This window comes from Furipterus horrens, unplaced genomic scaffold, assembly GCF_987537825.1.
Source record: "Furipterus horrens unplaced genomic scaffold, mFurHor1.1.pri manual_scaffold_4, whole genome shotgun sequence".
NCBI lineage: Eukaryota > Metazoa > Chordata > Mammalia > Chiroptera > Furipteridae > Furipterus > Furipterus horrens.
Window position 1 is genome coordinate 173,015,577 of NW_028327174.1, and position 19,499 is coordinate 173,035,075.

Consider the following 19,499-nt stretch of genomic DNA (forward strand, 5'->3'; position numbering starts at 1 on the left):
CACATTTCTCCAAAAAAGATTTATAACTGACCAATAAATTCATGAAAGGATGTTCAACATTAGCCATCAGGGAAATGCTAGAGATACCTTTTCACACCCATTAGGATGGTTATAATCAAAATGACAACTATTGGTGTGGATGTGGAGAAAGTTGAACCCTCATACACTGCTGTTGGGACTGTATAATGGTGCAGCAGTTTTGGAAAACAGTATGGCAATTCTTCAAAAGGTTAAACAGTTATCATGTGATCCAGCCATTCCACTCATAGGTATATATCTTGAGAAATGAAAACATATCCAAACCAAAACTTGCACATTAATATTCATAATAGCATTATCCATGTCAAAAGGTACAATGTACCCATATGGCCTTCACTGATGAAGGATAAACAAAATATCACATTATTCCATTTATATGAATATGGAAGTCTAGAGAGAGAAAGTGAATTAGTGGTTGCCTAGGGCTGGGGAGAGGGAAGTTACTGCTAATGGGTACAGGGTTTTTGTGGCAGGGTGGGGATGGGGGGAGCGGTGATGAAAATGTTTTAAAATTGTGATGGTTGCACAACTCTGAATGTACTACAAGTTACTGAATTTATATTTTCAGTGGGTGAATTGAATGTGCATTACATCTCAGTAAAGCCGTTGTTAAAAACAAAAACCTCTCTCTGGTTTTTCATACCAGAGTAAAGCCTAAGTTTTTATAGTGGCCCCACATAGCCCACAGGTCTACGCAACAGCTCCCCACTTCCCTGCTTCATCTGGCTGCCACGTCTTTGCTTCCTTTACTCTGTTCCATTTACTACAGCTCCTTTGTTCTTCAGTTATAAGACAGACATGCTCTGCTTCAGGGCCTTTACAATCAATCTCCTGTTAGTTTTACTCCCAGATGCCCAAATTTACTCCCAGATTTCCCTCATCTCAGTATTAAGTTCAAATATAACATCAGTGAGGCCACCTGGAACCCTCTACTTAATATTACTGACACACCTCACCCCCAAATTCTCCATCTTCCTTTCTTTCCTTAATTACCTTAGCACAACTCATCAGCATCTGAAATACTATACATCTTATTAGTGGTTTGTCCCTTCCAAATAGAATATAAGCTCATTGAGAATAGGCAATTTTTTTCATTACTGTATCCTTCGTGTCTCTGTGGAATATAGTTGGGATTCACGTTATCAAACAGATAAATTCTCATTCAGAAATATGTTGAATTATCACTCCACCTTGATCCCAATGGCTCCTTACTTCAGTTCAGGCTTCACCACCCACTTAGGGATCCCTGAAGCAGCCTTCTTATTGTCCTTCCAGCCTCCCATTTCTCCAATTCCCCTGTCCACATTGTGACAGAACAGCTGTATCTAACACACTAATATGGTTATCTTAACCTTCTTAAAATTCTTCATGGGAAAGGGGGAAACCTTTCATGGACTCCTCCTCCCCGCTACCTTAAGGCTAAAATCCAAACTTCAGGACCCTGTGATATGGTCCTTACCATATAGTCATATCCCCCTAACACCCCACTGCAAATACTGAATGTTCCAATTTCTGTGGAGATGTGGATCTTTGCATATTCCAGCCCCAAACCCTAGCTTGGTGAATGCATTAATTTTTCCAGCCGGAGTTCAATGGCAGAGATGGCAACTTTGCTGCCCACAAGATGACATGCTTCTCCTTCCAGTATCCCTCAGCCAGAAATTTCCTTCATCACAACACTTACACTTATCTCTGCTTTCTTGTTTGTCTCCCCTCCCTGACCTGGTATTCTGTGAAACAAAACACTGCTGAGTCTTCAGTTGTTTTTGTAACCCATGCCTAGCAGTTTGGCACATCATAGACATCATTAAATGTTTTTGAATAAATGAGTGTCAGTCTCCCTGAAGACCCTTTAAGCATTCAGCAGTACCACCCTGCAAGGGAAGTCCGCTTTGCCATGAAAAAGGCCCCCAATCACCTGCTCAAATTCACAGCCCAACACTTAGTAAGAAAGGACTACATTCCCCAGCTGGCAGTTCAGTGGACATGTGGCTTAATCCTTCCACCCTATCCCACAGCTTCTCCTGAGAACAAAAGGCTGATTTCATATGACATCAGGTTCATTCTTGCTCACTGAGGATTAGCTCCCAAGATCTGATAGGACTAGAGAGTGGGAGTGAGCATCCAAGGAAAACGATGATTTTCTCAACTTCATTTTCCAATCAGAGAGGACAGTTTCTGGTTTGTTACTGGCAAGTTTATTACATGATTAAAGTTCAAATAAAAAAATAATAACCAAAATCTCAGCAGAGAGTCTAGAGCCAGAGTTTGAGAGTGCTGCTTCTCTGTCCCCAGCCTCTTTGGCCAAGCCCAGCTCCATTAACTCAACTTGACTCGATCAAGTTCCTCATTAAGACTTGCATCTGTGCCTTGGACATCTCTGCTGTTCCCACTGGAGGAGACTGAGTCCGGGGCGCCTGGCACTGGGGCTTTGGTGAGGGCCCCATACACACCCATTGCCTGAGGAGAGGAACAGAGAGAGCCATGAGGACATATGGTAAAAGGTGTAACACAACCCACCAATGGTTAAAAAGAAGGTGGGGCTGCAGTCAGCTTGTTTTTCCTTCCCCCTCTCTCAAACTTCAGTCTTATAAACTTTGGAGTCAAGTTCTAGGAATCTTACAAACTACCAGAGCAGGGCCACTCTCAGAATACTATATAGGTATCTACCAAAAAAAAAAAAAAAAAGTCCCAAGAGCTTCCTGAGCTTCCCTATTTCCAGAGGTGAACAGGGGTGTCTCATCCTTAGAATTTCATTCTTTACATGGAATGAAGGGAGGCCTAGGTCTCAAGAGAATTCTGAAAGCCTCTATGGTGTATAAATGGTGATGGTGGTGGTGGGGTCTCAGTCTCTGGCATTGGTGCTCTGTGCCAAATCTGCAGGGCACTCTAACCTGAGCCACCATACTGGTGACATCGCCGGGGTTGGAGGGCAGCAGGATAGTGTTGGAGTCCTTGGCCAGTTTGGAGAACGCGCTGACATACTGCTCAGCCACGGTCAGTGAGGCTGCTGCATTTCCATTCTGTGGCCACAGGAGGGGTAAAATCAGAGATCACAGATTTAAGAGTGGCTGAGATGGGGTGGGGTGGGGTGGAATATGGGAGTGGAGAGAGAAAGGCAGGTTCCTGGAAAGAGGGTATACAGATTGCAAAGCAAGAGATCGTGTAATCTGGCTCAATGGAACCCACAAAGGTAGGAACTTCTGCCAAGGGTAGATAAGAGAACCTCTTCCACTGTCAACTTCTGTCCCCTACTCCCACTCAGGGGCATCTCACATGTTGTGTCAGAGCTGCAGCCAGGATGCGAATAGCTTCAGCTTTAGCCTTGGCCTTGGCCAGAACAGCACTGGCTTCACCTGGAAGAGATAGAACTTGACTCATGAGGTCAGGGTACTCCAAGCTCATGTCCCAGCACCAACCCTCAAACACCCTGCTCCTCCCTCAGGCTCTGCTGACCTGCTGCCTGATTTATTTGTTCAGCCTTTTCTGCCTCAGAGGCCAGGATCTGTGCCTGCTTCTTCCCTTCTGCCACATTGATGGCTGACTCTCTGGTCCCCTCAGACTCTAAAACTGTGGCCCGTTTCCGCCGCTCTGCCTCCACCTGGAAGCCCCCAGCAACCCCAATCAACAAGAAATCAGAGTGGAACTCTTAGACAGACCTGCAACTGTACCCATTACAATAGGGAAGGGAGTCCAGGTTCCCAGGCAACTAGAGCATCAGAAGTCCTCCCTGGCCCCCACCTGCATCTGCATGGACTCTTTCACCCGAGGAGGTACATGGATATCCTTGATCTCATAACGGAGACAGCGGATGCCCCAGCAGTCGGCTGCTTGGTTGATGGCATCCACAATGTTAGCATTCAAGGACTCCCGCTCCTGGAGGAAGAGAGTTGTAAAAGAGCTATGACTGATCTTGACCCCCAGAAAGGACTAAAGAGTACCAAGCCTGTGTCTTCAAACCCTAATTCTGATTCAGATCCCCTTACCCGGAAGACTTTGTCCAGAGAGAGTTTGCCTAGCTCTGACCTCATGGTCGTCTGAGCTAGCTGGGTGACAGCATACTCAGGGTCCTCCACACCATAGCTTGCCTGAAAGGAGTATGGATAGTGTAAGGAGCTTGGGTGCAGGATTTTAGTGAGGAGAGCAACTCAGGAACTGAATAAAGCAGAAGACAGATACCTTGTAAGGATCCATGATGCGCAGGTAAAGGACTCCATCTATTTGCAGAGTTACGTTGTCTGCAATACAGGAGCAGGAGAAAAAGGGAGGAAGGTCAGGCCTCCAGTTTCCAATCAGCTCTTTCTCCTAAGCTCTCAATCGCCAGCAACCACATCCTAATGGCCTCAGAGCACCCAAATCACCCTGCACTTCTCACCAAGAGTCACAGCTGACTGCTCAGGCACGTTGATGACAATTTCCTTGAGACTCTGCACATATCGGATCCGGTCTAACACAGGAATGAGAATGTTCAAGCCCTGGGAAGAAGAGTCAGGGGTCTTTAAAAGGATGAGTGCTGTAAGGTTGTAAGGCTGGTATCCAAGCTAGGCCTAGAGTGGGTAGGGAATCAACATACGGAACATGTCCAGAAAAAAGAAGGCTGTGGTTGTCAATGGTAGGGAGGCCCTTGAGAATAGGCCTCTGAATCACAGGCATGGGAGCCAGCAGAGTATCTTTTTCCATGCAGACTGATGGAGCTGAGAGTGGGTAGGGGAGTCCCAAGAATGGGGAATGTAGGATGCTAGGGCAATTGGAAATGGTGGGAACATGGGTAAATAATCAGCAGACTGGACCCTGCCCGCTCTGGCCTAGGGAGTTGCAAGCCAAAGGTGAGGACAAGCTCCAAGTAGGTACCCCATTCTACCCCCCCGCGCCCTGTGTCGTAAGGGAGTTGGGAATTGGGCTGGCCCGGGGTAGGCAGAATAGTTCTCACAGGCTCCAGGATCCGGTGAAATCGGCCCATTCGCTCCACCACCCAGGCCTCCTGCTGTGGCACAAACAGTACCACGGTGTTTCGGGGCAATCCTGAGGAGGCGCGGCGCGGAGCGCGGCCAGAAGCCTGCACGGAGCCCTGGAAGAAAGACGCAGCTTAGCAGAGATGCCAGCCGGAGGGGCACCCCACCTCCCTAGGCGCCTGTGTGGAAGACATCTTCCTAAACCGCGACCCTAAAGGATCCTCGGAGGACTCACGTGGGGACCATGACCTCTGACCCCAGTCCTTTACCCAAACTTAGAATCCCTCTCCTTCCGAGCTGAGGACCCAGGTGATCTCTGGCCCGACCCTTGGAGAAGATTGCTTTGCTCCTACCCTCAGCAAAAGGGCCCCAGTGCCCCGCGCCGCGCGCGCCAGCATTTCCCACGGCCACAATCACCTCCGGAACCAACGAGACGTGGAGCAGAGCGGTTGCTCTAGAAGCCCGGACCTGAGCCTTTTTTCCTCCTGTATTTTCACTCCCCCGGATGTACTTCCGGCCGTCTCTTTGCTCCTTCCACTCATTTCACACTCAGCCAATCAGAGTTACTTGGCAGAAATGTACATCAAGTTGTTCCCTGGGAAACGCAGACCTTCAGGAGAGGGCCCAAGGGTGGAGCTTGTTCCGGTTCTTGCAGATCAAGCTTAAGATCCTTTACCTGGTGACTGAAATGGAGGCTATTTCCTGTGTGCAGGTGGCTCAGAAACACCTCCCACCGAGTTCTACCCGCATACGACAGACCTGTTTATCCTTGAGCTTGTAACCAAGCACATCTGTCACCATAGCGACCAGAGTAGTGGAGCTGACTCGCGTCCACAGGCACCAGTGACATTATCTGGCGGTCCTGCTGTTATGCCCAGCTTTCCTACTGAGGACTGACCCCATTTCCGTTGCCATGGTGACTGGGTCTAACACTGCCCCATGATTGAACTGAGATTTCCCCTTCCCTCTTTTCCCGAAACATCATAGCTTTTTCTACCTCTTTCTTATCAGGGTTTATCACGTCTGGTACCCTTGCAGAGTCCAGCACAGAGCCCCAAAGTTCAGCCTTGTCTGGAGCATGTCACCCTACACATATCCCTGATGCTCTGACACACCCTTAGCCACCCTCATTTTACATATCAGGGCATTGAAGCTCAGAGGGGCTAAAATCATTAACGGAACTAGTATAAGAATTCATGTCCACAGAGAGTTCACCTCTTAGGGCTGAATCTTCCCCACCACCCAACCCCATTATCTGAAAAGAGCAAGACCAGACTGAGACTCAGAAGGACTTTGTCTAGGACTTCATGGCCTCAGGCTCCTTTTATGAAAGAAAGGCCGAGTCCCAGCTCCAATTAGGCCCTCCACCCCAATCCCATGCCCTCCCCAACAGAAAAAGTAGGGCTTAGCTCGTTTTCAAACAAGAATTTATTTTCTTTCTTCTCATTTTCTTTATTTTTTCTTAAAAAAAAAATGTACCAGGTACAATTTTTTTCCTGTGTTTTTGTTTGTTTTTTTCAAGTTTCAGCAAATGCTTGTTCCCCTCAGTCCAGCCTCAGGAGTTAGGGCTAAGGCTGGGTCAGAGTCTGGAGTGGGATATGGAGTAGTTGGGAACCACATGATTGATTTTGAGGGGTGCCCCTCATCCCAGCTGAGGTAGGTGGGTCAGAATCTGGCCAGGTGAGAGGAAGGACCCTGGTCCTTGGCCCTGACTCTGCCTCCTGAACACCTTCCTCAGTCAGGACCCCAAAGCAAGGAGACACAAGCAGGAAAAGGACAACTTAAATCTGGAGCCATGTGTGTGCACATGCATGCACGTTTTCTCCCACATATACCACATACACAAGCTTGTGTACACACACACATATAAGTTGGCTTTCAGAGAGGGGTCAGAGGGTAGGGGAAGTGAAAAAAGATGGGAAGGAAAGGAGAAGGTGAGTGTTTGGCTAGTTACTCAGTCCTTCTGGAATAACCTCTCTGTCCTCAGCTGAGGGAGAGCAGTTCTCCATCAGCCCCTACATCAGCCTCTTGAACTCCAGAAGTCGGAGCAATATCTGAGTGGAAAAGGAGGAGGAGCAACGCCAATTGTCAGGTTTGGGAGGTTACCAAGGCAATCCAATCTGAATAAATTATAAATTAAAAATAAATAAAATAATAAATGGCCCCTGCCCAGGACAGGGAGGCAACGATGGCATGACTTGCCTGGGAACTTGGGACAACCTCAGGGTAGCTCTGGTTCCTCCCCATTACCTAAGCAGGCCTGGAAATTCCAAAGGAGGGGACAGGCACGTGGAGAACCCAGAGTAGGGCAGATTGTGGTAAGGATCAGAAGCTTGAAATACCCAAATAATCAATTTGGGCATAAGCATGGCGAGGGTTTTAATTCAAGCTTGAAAGGTCTCTCGCCACCTCTCCATGTGTCTGTCCAGGATAGAGCAGGATGGGCTGGTCCTTGGCCCACATGGATTCAGGGCACTGGCAATCAGGGCAAAGGTGAATAACGTGGATTGTGAGGGGCCTCAGTCACAGCCTGCAGTTCGTAGGGGAGCCCTGTGTCTAGTTCCAGGCTCCGGCGGGAAAAAAGCAGACGGATGTCTCCATGCAGGCTTAGGCGGCCTGAGCGGGAACTCCGGAACCTGGGGGAGAATAGAATGATCAAAATAAGAATCCAGACAGTAGAGAAGCAAGGAGAGATCCTATTCATGGAAGGGACATCTGGGTTGGGGAAAGGATACCTGGGCCTTCCAAGCTGTACCTGGGCCCTGTCCTCACCTGAGGTGCAGCAAGTAGCAGAGGAGGCGGTGGGTGGAGCTAGCATTTCCCTCCTCACCCACAGGCACCAAAAAGAGGCGATGGCGCAAGAAGGTCATGTGGGCAGCAGGCATATCAGAGAAGTCAAAGGTCACAAGGAACATCTTCACCACAGTCTGGTTGGGGTTAAATAAGGTCTGGGGGCAGGACAGACAAGGTTGGTAGGGCCTGGGGGCTATTTTCCTCTCCCCACTCCCACTCTCCCTCAGGGGAAACTCACCACTTGGATGGTGCCCACCTTGGGCACGCTGTAACCCTTCCTCCCCAGGGGGTTCAGGTCCACGACGCCCTGGGAAGGCCATGGAGCCATCAGCCAAGGTGGGCACTGGGAGATCCCTGAATACTCATCCTCCTCCACAGTCTTACTCTGGGCCCTGGGCTCTGTCCTCCACTAGAGTTCTCTCCACCACCCTGACCCTCTTCTAGATGAGGAACACCTAAAGAATACCTCCTCACCCTAATCCCTCATCTTCCTCAAAAGCTGATTTTGGGTTGAAATCAGATCATACCAGAAAGGGGGCCGGGGCATTTTGCTCAGAAACATCAAAGAAGGTGACAGTGACAGGCAGCGTGACATGCTGAGGGCAGTAGGATCCACTAGCTCCAATCTCTGCAGTGAAGCCCTCAATGTGGCCAGATGGTGCAAAGCGTCCTCGAAGTAACGATTCCTAGGGTGGAAATACACTCTATGAAAGAGATGCCAGTTCTTTTTTTTAACCATCCAAGCCACATTCCACCATCCCACTTCCCCAAGACCCACCCAATTATGGAATCCAAGGGTAACTACCTCAAAGTTGCCCAGCAGGGTACGGCTGATGGAGGCGGTAGGAACAGGGGAGGCACTGGGGAGGCTCAGCAGGTCTGGGACCTTCCGGAGGCTTCGAAGAGAGCTCCTGGTAGAGCAGAAGATACACAGTGGGTTGGCTTAGGTATTCTGGGATGTCTGCTCATGTCCTTAGGCCCCACCTTTTTAATCATTACCCATGGATCCTGCCTTGGGGGTCCCCTACCCTGGCGTGAGAAAGAGGATTACAGATTTCTGTCCCCATTTTCCAGGGACAGGACAGAAGGAGAAGCTGGTTACTTACAGCTTCAGGCGACGGGCACCTTTGAACCTCCGCCCCACAGGACTGCAGTCTGTTGGGTCCTATGGAGATGACAGATTGGGAAAAAAGATTGGGTGGAGGTCCAATGTTTGGGGAAGCAGGGGCTTATCACAAGCTCCTATAGGAACATTCCCCCAGGCCTTCATCTTTTCCCAAAGAGTAGGAGGTGGGGGATTGGGCAGAAAAAGGGAAGAGGATTAAGAAGAACAAACTTCCTGTTATAAAATATATCACAGGGATATAATGTACAGCATAGGGAATAGAGTCAACAATATCATAATAACTACATACAGTGACAGGTGTTTACTAGACTTATTGTGGTGATCACTTTGTAAGGTATATAAATGTAGACTGCCTCCTCTCTTGGCTTACCAGCACAGGCTCCTTGGGCCCAGGCAGCAGGTGGCTCCAGAAGGGTGTGGCTTTGGCATCAGAACTGTTGGCAGCAGGAGGGTGACCCAGGATTCCCCGGCGCCTCTGAGGGGCTGGCCCCTCATCCTCAGAGCTGACATCCAGGGCTTCTCCAGCAGGAAGCAGCCTTCGCTTGGTGGGGCAGGGGCCTGGAGGTCCAGGGCCAGGGGGTGTGTGCTCGGGACTGTGCCCATTGGCAGTGCCAGGGGACTCCCTATGCCAGGGGCTACCCCCATTGCCCACCCCAGCCACTGGGCTCTTACCCCCTATTTGTGCAAGACTGTGCAAATCAGTGTTAAGTGTGCGCAGCTGGCCTGGAGGGGCTCGCCCTGGGGACTCCCCCACGGGCCCCTGTCCCCCTAGATCTGGGGAAGCCCAGTCTCTGGTGTGCAAAGTATTGCAGGAAGCATTTGACGGGGGCCAGGGGATAATCTGGGCTTCTGAAGTCCAAGGTGAGGTGGAGCTACCTCCCTGTTCTACAACACACAGGCCATGATGGCAGAAATGCTGACTGGCCACACCCAGCCCCAGCCCCTCTGGGCCCAATAGCCCCACAATAGATGGTTCTTCAGGGGGTTGTCCCTCTCTGGCCCCTAGCCCAGGGCCTCTCTTCAGCTCCCGGGGACCCTCAGTAAGTGGAGATGGCCGTTTCAGGGCTCTATGAGGCTCGGAGGCACCAGCTGGAGAGGAAAAGATGGATACCTGGTAGACCCCGGGGGATGTCGCCCCTCCTGCTGGGCTGTAGCCCATGAGCAGGCCACCCTGGAGGACCCCCTGCCTGACTGCAGGCTGTGAAGGGCCAGCCTCTGGCTCTGAGGATGGAGATGGCTCCGCCTGCACGTGGCGCATGAAGTCCCCCCTTGGGTCAGGGGGGCCCCCCCTCACAGCCTTTATGCTGGGCCTGGGCTGGGGGGCCTGGGGACATCTGTGCAAGAGAAGAGAAGAGAAGGTGGTCAGAGGAATCAGTGAGTTTTCACCCTCCCAGCTGTGTTTCAGATCCTTCCCTAGCCTAAAGAGGTGACCCTGAAGGGTTTGTGGGGGTAAAGGTGTCCAAATGCCCAGATGGATTAATGGGATAGAGGTCCACTGCTGAGTTTCTGAGAGGGTCACATGTTTAGCTCAGGTTTCTTACTGGACCAGCTTCCCCTCCCTCTCCCCGCACTCACCCCGATGAAGAGGCCTTAAGCCTAGCTGAGTGTTCTCTCTTCCTGACTGATGCCTTGTTCTCCTAGCTTGCAGTCTGGTCCATGCCCGCTGCACTGGCAAGGTGACTGCCACCATTCCGTGCAGCTCGTGGGCTCAGCTGGACCCTAAGGAGAGAAAAACAGACTTAAGCCAGGATTCCTGCATTCAATGGTAAGACTGCTATCCAACTGTGGGCTAATAGAATATACCCCAGGACATTCTCCTCCCTTATGAGTTCTTCAGAAACAAAAGGGGCAGTCTTGGAATCCTGGTCCCAGGGCTACCGTAGGAGTCACAGAGAAGTAGGTCTTGGCTAAATGTAATAGGCCAAGACCTTGGGGACTCATGTCCCGAATGGGATGGGGGATGAGATACCTCAAGATCCAAGAGACCATGCCTGCTGAGAGGTGGTCAGGGCAAGAATTCAGCCCTCCTAGTCAAGACTACCAAGTTGCACAACTCCTTCCCCTACATCTATTTCCAAAGAGACAAGTGCCACCCCAGAGCCCTGAGGGCAGAGATTTGCAGAAACTCACCCCCTCCCCATCAGCATTCCCAGCATTCCTCCAAGGTATAAACCTCAGGTTGTCTCAAAGAGGGAGCCCTTCAGCCTTAAAACTACCAATTGCCCCCAGCAGTCTCTCCCCTTAACAAGAGACAACAAATCTAATCATAAACAAGTGTGTATGTGGGGGGGTGCGGGGATGGGGAAGAGGAGGTACTGCCAAAAGGCACTACTCCTCCCCCAAGGCCCTGCAAACTAGAGATAAGGCAGTGGCGGTCAGAGAGCTGGAAGCAACCAGAGGTATCCTTCTACTTACTCCTCCACAACACATCCAGCACATATCCAATATCTCAAAACCCAAACCACTACTTTTCTGCCAGATCATAAGATCATTTTCACCAACTAGGCTACTCTCAGGAGCACATACTGGGTGAGGAGAATGTCAAATTAAAGACCATTTTCTCTCATGGAAGGAAATACTTCTCTTTTGGGCAACAGCCTTTGCTGCCTGACATCCACAATGCCCTTTCCACTTAAAGAAATGCCTCCTGGCCTTGGTTGGTGTGGCTCAGTTCGTTGGAGCATTCTCCCATAAACTGAAGGGTCACAGGTTTGATTCCAGATTGAGGCACATGCCTGGGTTGTGGGTATGGTCCCCAGTCGGGGCGCATGCAGGGGATAGCTGATGTTTCTCTCCCTCCCTCTCTCCCCCTCTTTCTAAAATCAATGGGCATGTCCTTGGGTGAGGATTAAAAAAAAAAAAAAAAAATAGAAAGAAAGAAAGAAAGCAATGCCTCTTCTTTTTCTACCTAAGACCTACCCTTCCTCATTGGCTAGGTCAAATGTCATCCCCTCCAGAAAGTTTCCTCTGGCCACCCAGCCCAGAGATCTCTCTCTTTCTCTCTTCTGAGACCTCACCTGTGGCAGTGTCACTACTTCCTGTAACACAATGACAGTTCTGCTCCTTCTGTGGGTAAGATATCTCCTAGACTGACCACAGGGTTCTTGAGGATAGGTTGTGCCGCACTACTGTGTCCAACTCCAAGCACAGGGGTAAGCACAGCAGAGCTCAAAAAAAGTAGAATGTAAGCCCCAGAGATGTGGGCAGCAGTCCTGACAATGCAGGGAAAAGCTTCCACGATGAGAGAACCAGAGAGATGAACTGCATAGGGAGAATAAGAATCAGCAACAACAGAGATGAGAGTTGGGGGAGGCAAGGGGAAAGGGGGGGATTTGCATCCAGGGAATGAAAAGCTCTCCTACACTAAGTTCCCATCATTGCACCCCACACTATCCTAGTTCACCAAGTTCTCATTAGAACTAAGATCCCTAAGAAAATTCTGGTTCTCTGTGGTGGGTGGTGTGGTAGGAAAGGGCAGAATGCCAATGGCAGTGTTGACAGAGGGCACAATCTGTACTCTCTCCACTCCTCCTTTCCTCTACCCAAGCCATACAGATTCAGGAAGGGCCTTTTTCTTAGTACTTCCACCTCCACGTCATCTCAATCGATCTCTTGAGTCCTTGCCCTGGGGAAGCCATGCGATGACATGATGCCCTACTTGACCCCAGCACATCTGGCACCTGCTCATTACTCCAGAGCCCTCTCAGTTCCTGCCCTGTTGATCAGAAGCTTTAAGACTCACTTCCCTGCCACCCAGGGAGTCTGGCTCTAGACCATGGCTTCAAGCTGACTCATGGGGCAGGACTGTGGGGGAAGGGTAGGCCAAACCTCCTCTCTGTGCAGGGGGTGGGCAGCAGCTGGCGTCAAACAGCTGTGCCAGGCTTTGGTTGGCAAAGACTACAGCTCCCAACATGCCAAGGGAGCAAGGCCGGCAAAAACAACAAGTCCCAGAATACCATGGGGTCTCTACCCTAAGACACCTGCTAGGCCTGGGAGGTGGGATAGGTGGGTGTTGGTATAGGCACAAGCTCCCCAGGCTCACTCTCTTCTTCCCTTCAGTATTAAACATATCCATTTCTACTCTGATCAAGGAGGGTGGCAGGAAGGAGAATTCCTCCCCATGTGCTTACCACCTTCATCCTGTTCAGAGAGAACTGCTGCCAGCTGCTCTACATTTTGTCCCCACACATGTGCACACAAACGAGGGGGCTTGCTTTTATAAACCACCGCTGTGGGTAGGAAGGTCATCCTCTGCTCTCTCACCACTCTCTTGGCCACTGGCCTAGAGCCCTCCACCCTCAGTGGAAAGGGAGCAGATCTCAGCACCTCCTCCATACTGAACCTGGCAGACTCACCCTGGTTCCTGGATTCCTTGTTCTGGACAATCCTCCACCCCCACCTCCTGCTTAGCCTACCAGGTCCTTTCTCACCCCTCTCCTCCCCACAGTCTGGGACAGGCCCCATTCCCTACTGGAGCTTCGTAGGTTTGCTCTTTCCCCCTAGAACACACTCACCCCGCTCCCAAATTGGCTCCGCCACGGCGGTCGCTGCTCCAGGCCCCTGCGTCCCGTCCCTCCCTTCGAATCCCCAGTCCTCCCCGACACGGGCCCCCAACCCAGACAAAGGGTGGCTCAGACTGAGCTCTGCTCTGCTAGGCTCTTTTCTGTTCAGCTTCGTGTGCAACACTAGCGGGCCCTGGCGCCCGCAGCCCCCTAGCCTCTGCTGCGCCCCTCCCCGCGACTGTCCCTCCCCGTGGCCACCCCGGCTCCGCGCTGCCGACACTGCTGCCCCTCTGACTCACAGGCCATTTCCTACCAGCTGATGGGGCTGCCCGCCCCGCCCAGCGTCCCAACACCCCCGCCCCGGCTGCCCCGGCCGCCACGCCCCCCTCAGACCACGCCCTTCATGGCAGTGATCATGCTCATTGGCCCATAGGAGGCCAGCCTCCCACGACCCCAAGTGTAAGACACACCCCCCTCCAAGAGGTGCAAGCCCATTGGCCCACAAGGGGGCAGACCTACCCAGGGTGGCCCCCCCACCTTCTTAACCCCACAGCTGCCAGAGTCCAAAGCTTCTCTTTGCCCAGCCATTTAACCCTTTCAAAGGCGTAGGCTTCCCACTTCTTCCTCCCCCCTTCACCCCTTCTCTTTCCGAGGCTGGTTAATAAGACGCCCTAGGGTTTTCATAGACACAACTGGATAACCTCCAAAATCTGCCTGCTATTCCTATACTAGACCCCAAATATCCCCACTCCCATTCATCTCTCCTGGCTTTGCAAACCAGAGCTCCAGGGACCAGAGAACTGTTGGAGCCTAGGAAGTTTCCTTCTTGCCAGAACAGATGAAAAACTCCTGAAGTGGGATACTATCTCCTTCCATTGAGAAACAGTATTCTTTCTTACTCTATATTGATGTTCTTTTGCTTTCAATAGAGGGGCCCCAATAGCTCATGAGATCAGGATACATTTTAATTCAGAGATCTAAACATCATTCTTCGTGTCTCAGAACTCCCATTCTGAGATTAGTCTCCTTTATCCCTTCTGTCAGTAAGCTTTCTATTCTAGGCCCCTGTTCAAAGAGGCAGAACACCCATTGGGAAATGGGATAGGAAGGCTTCTGCCCAGAGTGGGGGAAATATGCCCAACTCTTATGATAGAGTTCACCCCTATGACTCAGAGTTCCCTTGAAACTCCCCACCCTCCCCCTGAATCACTGGGCCCCAGGCCCAGCGCAGACTCAGCCAAATTGAGTGGCAGCAAAACCAGGATTCCTAATTCTTATCCTCCTATTCTTTACATGACCAAGATGGAAACCTCTGTAAGAATTTGGCATTAAAAGAAACTTTTCAGAGGGGCTGCTCTAGGGAAAAGCTAAGAAAATAGATAGCACTGTCTACCTTTCTATCTGCATTTATCAGAAAGTCAAACAATTTTGAACTTAGGAGGCTTTTGCTCCCGGTCTTCCACAGAAGCAGGCTGGAAACACAAAACCAGAGAAGGAAGACTGAAACTGAGGCACTGGAGGATTAACATCAGCCAGGGCAGTTCCCTGGTTGTGCCTACAGAAGTGGAAGCCACGGGGGTGGGGTCCTGTTCTTCAATAGATCAGAGGCCACAGAAAGCCCAAGGACCTTGTTTCTACCTTGCCTGTGTTTTTACCTTGTCACTGGACAGGAAAAAGAGGTTCCCCTCCTCCTACTTCCTCCTTGTGCCCTAGACTTAGGAAGGACAAGCAAGTAAGTTAGTTCCTCTACCTTCTCCTCACCTCAGACCAAGGAAAAATCCTGAAAAGGAATCCAGTTGCCATGGACTGACTTCCTTGTGGTTTCCCTAATGGTAAGAAACGGGAGTAAAGAAATTTTCAACCCTGGACAAAATTGCAGAGTACCAGTGTATCTAGTTGCCTTAGTAAAAGCTCCCTGGTAGACAAAGGACACTGTAGAAAAGGAATAATCCCTTGGTGATCCTATCTTGTTGTCTCTTAGTGTCACTACCATTGACCCAGACCTTTGTAGCTTTCAAAGGTCAGAGGGCAATAGTTCAGAGAGAAAGATCAAAGATGTTCTAAGCCTCAGTGTGCCCTAGAAAAGCAGCATGGTATAATCAAGAGGCCTTACCTAGTTGCCCTAACTCTTACCTTGCTTTATTTTTTTTTCATAGCCATTATCAATAGCTGACTGCCCCTCCCCCATTTTTCTTTCTCCTCCTGTTAGAATGGAAACTCCACTGAGCGCAGCAACTTTGTTTTGTTCTTGCTGCTATTCCCAGAATCAACCTAAGTGCCTGGCACATAATAGGTGCTCAATACACATTTGCTGAAGAAAGCAACTAGCCTTGGGCTGAGTTAACAGCAATCAGGAAACTTGGGTCCTAATTCCTGCTCTGCTACTGTGAAACCTGGAGAAAATCAAGTCTCTTTGGTGGTAAATTTCCAAATCTGTAAAATGAGGGATTTGCATAAATGATGACCACCGATGACCTCTAGCATTGTACTGCTATAGTTCTAACAGCTATTGTTCACTCATATCCATTTCCAGAAGATGGTGCAAGCATCTGAATGCCCTGCTGCTTGTATTGAACGAGAAAGGCTATATACTACAGCCTAAGCACAGTAAACTAATGCCCTTTCTCTTCATGCCCCACCCACTCACACAAATGCCTCAATCCTGAGGAAGCTGGAGTGAGTCTGCCCTAGGCCCGCCTCTCTGACATTCTGGGAAGCTGTGTTGCCATAGCAATCAGCTCCTCCTCAAAAGGCATCAGCCTGGCCTCCTTTACCCCACCCTACCCCATGGCTTTGTTTGGCTTCAGAACCCCCTCCCTCCCCAGTCAGTCTCTCAGCTAGCTGAGGCTGGCTAGGGGCCCCTTTCAGCAGCACTGTCACACTCATTCAGCCACTGTGTGGAGGACAGACCTTTCCCACCCTCTCTTAGTCAGCTTAGAGGCAAAAAGAACTCTGGCACTATATCAAGTTCCCTCAGGGAACCAGAGGAGCCCCTCAAAGGATTGGGCTCTAGTCTTGGTGCTGATGGTCAGCTTCCAAGCCAGGAGTGTGGGAAGCCATTCTCTCTTCCTCACCCAATTGAAGCTGGAACCTCACATCCCTTTCCTATTTCAGCCTACAATTGTGGCCCACCTCTCAAGACATAGACCAAACACCTTCAATATTCCTATGTCCTTCCCCCCACAGAAGTCCAGAATTTTTGAGGGCCGTAGGGCTCCTCACCCAGGAAAAGAAAAAAAAGGTGGAGAAAATCAGTTTCTGGTAAGTGGTAAAAATATGACTACAGTCACTTGGGGGGCTGTTGGGAGAGATCTTGATAGTAGTGGTGGGTGGGGTCTGGTCCTTGCTGCTGGTTACTAGGGTCTCTGGACACTGAATACAAAGTCTGGGGCAGGGCACAGCTCCTAGACGGGCAAGGACCAGGCCAGGCCCCAGGGCGAGGAAGGAAGTGGGAAATGAGCACACCCAGAGCATAAGGGCAGGGCAAAGGAGAGGGGGGAGGGGGAAGACAGGGACCAAGGCAATCTTCTGGGAGGAAGAGGAACTAGGGTGGGGGGGTTAATAGAACGGAATGGGGGAAGGGTCTCAGGGACACCTACTAGGAGAAGAATGCTCCCAGTCTCCGCCAGACAGATCCAAGGCAGACTAAGGAGATAAGCCACACAAGCCCTAGTGGCCAGAAGGGAGGGCCTGGCTACTCTCTTGTGCTCAGGCCAGAAGGTGGAGTTAGCAGCTGAGAAGCCAGGAGCACTACAGACCGGCTTCTTCACCCCATTAATTTCATCACCCTCACTCCTAGAATACGGTACACAAACATCTTCCTGGAGTCTCTACAATGCCCCCAGACTATTGCTATTACTTTCTCAAAACACTAGGGGTTCTCTCCCATTAATTGGGACCCACAGCCCCTTCCCCTCATACAGTGCCCACCGCCCGGTACCTCCTTTCTCCAGTCCCTCCGTCGCTCCCACACTGTGGACCACCAGCCCTTCATCACAGCACCACGTTCCCCCAAAGTGCCTTCGATCCCCTCCCCATCACGTATCGCCTCCAACCCTCCACATCAGACAGGGACCTCACCCCTTCACATACTACCTTCCACCCCTACAAAGCACCCCACCCCTCCCCCACAAGAGCCTCTGAATAGTGCACCTCCTTGCCCACATATTGAGCTCCCAACTCCTCCCCCAACTGTCTTCCTCCTCCCCCCCAGGAGTCTACAGATCTCCTCCTTCACTAAAGTGTCCCCCACATCCTCATGTCTGCGCAAGCGCACCCCCGTCCTTGTCCCTTCATCCACCCGCACCCTGCCCCACACCTGTAGTTCCGTGAATTCCGTTGTACCTGGGGAGGTAGTGGATTGCTGCAGTTACCGAGCGGCCCTATCTGCACCCTCGGCCTGCAAACCTCGCCCCTTAGGTTCGAGCCCCGCCCCCGCAACTCCCGGACCCACCCTCTCCCTTGTCCCACCTCCCATCTTCCCCGGGTTCGTCCCCTTTCTTAGTTTCTTAAATTCCTCTGGGTCCTCCCCCGTAACCCAGACCACGCCCCTCTCGGGCTCCGCTCCTTCTCCTATTCTCAGCGTCTCCCCAGGATCCTTCGCTTGTCCCTGGCCCCACCCCTGATCCCTGCCCCCTTTTGGTCTCTCCGCCTTTCACTAGGACCCGCCCCTTAGAATTCCAGCCTGGCAGAGCCTGTGCCAGGCCCCCTTCCAACATAAGCCCCCTCCCATCTCTGAGCCTCTCCACCCCCACCCCTTCTGCCGCTCTCCTCACCCCTGCCCTCGGGATCCAACCCGGATCCACTGGCTCTGATTGGCCGCAGCTTCCCCAAAGGATGGCAGGGGAGACGAAGTGATTGTTGCTGGTCGCCTGAGGGCCCTCCCCGGCCACGTGCGGCTTCTGTGATGACAGGTCTAGAGGGGCGGGGCCTCAGCCCGCAGGCTGTGGGCCTAGGCTGACCTGTTCACTGCGGGTTGTAGCGGCCGGAGCCCGAGCCAGAGAGCTATCCTGAGGGCTCCGAACCTGACCCCGGCTCTCCCCAGGCTTTCGGGTTGATATGAGATTCATGCGGAACTTGAACCTCTTTTTGGGGAGGTCTGGGTTAGCGCGCGCGTTTGCCCTTATAGAGGAGGTCTGCGGTGTTTGTAAGGTAGTGTGCAAGGAGCCTCAGGGGTGTGTGAAAATCTAGGCGGTGGGGTGTCAGGTTTGTGAGGTTGACAGGTTTCTGCAGTCTGGCTGTGCGGGAGAGCATAAATTCTGGGATTTCGGAGATACAAGTCAGATCTGTACCTGTGGAGGTGGGTCAGAGACGAAGTCTGAATTTTAGGAGCCTAAATTTTAACACGGAGATAAGAGAGCCTGAAAGCTCTGAAGAAAAGTAGGACCTTTGCCTTGAACAAATGTTGAGTGAACTTTGTAACACATATGTTCTGTAATTTAATTAGGTTTTTAATCTTCAACTTCCCCACTCCTCTGTGGTTCCAATGATACAGCTGGGGAGGTCAACGCTTACTAGCTACCAGTAGATGGCAGCACAGGACTCTTGCAGAAATGAGTGGCTCTAAGCCCAGAGGAACATGCTGTAGAGATGGCTGTGTGTTAGGTCGGACCTGACAAATCTCGGATTCTTCAGGACTTTCTGTGAGCAGTTAACTTAAGGTGGTTTACTGAATATTGATGAAGTGCTGGGAGAAATTTTTTTTTTCCTCTGCCCCTAGGAACTTGTTTCAGATAGTCATGCAAATACCTCTATAATCCTAAAGAGAAGAAAGTTAGAAGGGTATTATGGGAAAAACACAGGATTTGAGGTCATTTGGGTTGGTCTTGAACTTTGGATATTGGGTATTTGCTAGTTGTATGAATTTGGGTAAATTAATTGACTTTCTTATTTTTTAAATATGTTTTATTGATTATGCTGTTACAGTTGTCCCAATTTCCCTTCCCTCTGCTGCCCTCCACCAGGTGGCCCCCCGCCCTCCAGTTGTCCCCCCCTTTTAGTCCATGTCCGTTGGTTGTGCATATAGTTCTTCTCAACCTCTTCCTGTCTACTCCATTATCTCCTACTATGCTTCTCAATTCCTGTACC

General features: G+C 50.9%; 2 protein-coding genes across 8 annotated transcripts; both read right to left on the reverse strand.

Moving 5' to 3' along the window:
* Positions 1-2,214: 2,214 nt before the first annotated feature.
* Positions 2,215-5,468, reverse strand: STOML2 (stomatin like 2). The gene is made up of 10 exons (XM_090274389.1): positions 5,345-5,468; positions 4,970-5,107; positions 4,415-4,514; positions 4,219-4,277; positions 4,026-4,127; positions 3,781-3,915; positions 3,496-3,640; positions 3,316-3,395; positions 2,934-3,062; positions 2,215-2,499 (listed from the first exon to the last, which is right to left on the reverse strand). The coding sequence occupies exons 1-10, from the start codon at positions 5,387-5,389 to the stop codon at positions 2,359-2,361; spliced, it is 1,074 nt and encodes a 357-aa protein (XP_090130515.1). The 5' UTR covers positions 5,390-5,468; the 3' UTR covers positions 2,215-2,358.
* Positions 5,469-6,452: 984 nt separating this feature from the next.
* On the reverse strand, positions 6,453-18,242 carry ATOSB (atos homolog B). Of its 7 annotated transcripts, XM_090274356.1 has the most exons (10): positions 13,425-13,664; positions 11,928-12,171; positions 10,486-10,629; positions 9,281-10,244; positions 8,891-8,949; positions 8,590-8,695; positions 8,312-8,470; positions 8,023-8,091; positions 7,764-7,939; positions 6,453-7,627 (listed from the first exon to the last, which is right to left on the reverse strand). In XM_090274356.1, exons 4-10 carry the CDS (start codon positions 10,166-10,168, stop codon positions 7,474-7,476), a joined length of 1,611 nt encoding a protein of 536 aa, XP_090130482.1. In that variant the 5' UTR covers positions 10,169-10,244; positions 10,486-10,629; positions 11,928-12,171; positions 13,425-13,664; the 3' UTR covers positions 6,453-7,473. The 7 variants fall into 7 exon arrangements, with proteins under 7 accessions (XP_090130482.1, XP_090130485.1, XP_090130480.1 ...); XM_090274359.1 differs by lacking the exons at positions 11,928-12,171; positions 13,425-13,664 and adding an exon at positions 18,188-18,242; XM_090274354.1 differs by lacking the exons at positions 11,928-12,171; positions 13,425-13,664 and adding an exon at positions 17,731-17,819.
* Between the last annotated feature and the right edge of the window lie 1,257 nt (positions 18,243-19,499).

Coding starts and splice junctions, on each gene's coding strand:
- STOML2 (XM_090274389.1), bottom strand. CDS start 5,389: ATGCTGGCGCGCGCGGCGCGGGGCACTGGGGCCCTTTTGCTGAGG. Junction 4,128..4,218: donor GCATCATGGATCCTTACAAG/GTATCTGTCTTC, acceptor TACTCCTTTCAG/GCAAGCTATGGTGTGGAGGA. Junction 3,396..3,495: donor ACAAATAAATCAGGCAGCAG/GTCAGCAGAGCC, acceptor TATCTCTTCCAG/GTGAAGCCAGTGCTGTTCTG.
- ATOSB (XM_090274359.1), bottom strand. CDS start 10,168: ATGCGCCACGTGCAGGCGGAGCCATCTCCATCCTCAGAGCCAGAGGCT. Junction 8,950..9,280: donor GGCCCAAGGAGCCTGTGCTG/GTAAGCCAAGAG, acceptor TCATCTCCATAG/GACCCAACAGACTGCAGTCC. Junction 7,628..7,763: donor TGCTACTTGCTGCACCTCAG/GTGAGGACAGGG, acceptor ATTCTCCCCCAG/GTTCCGGAGTTCCCGCTCAG.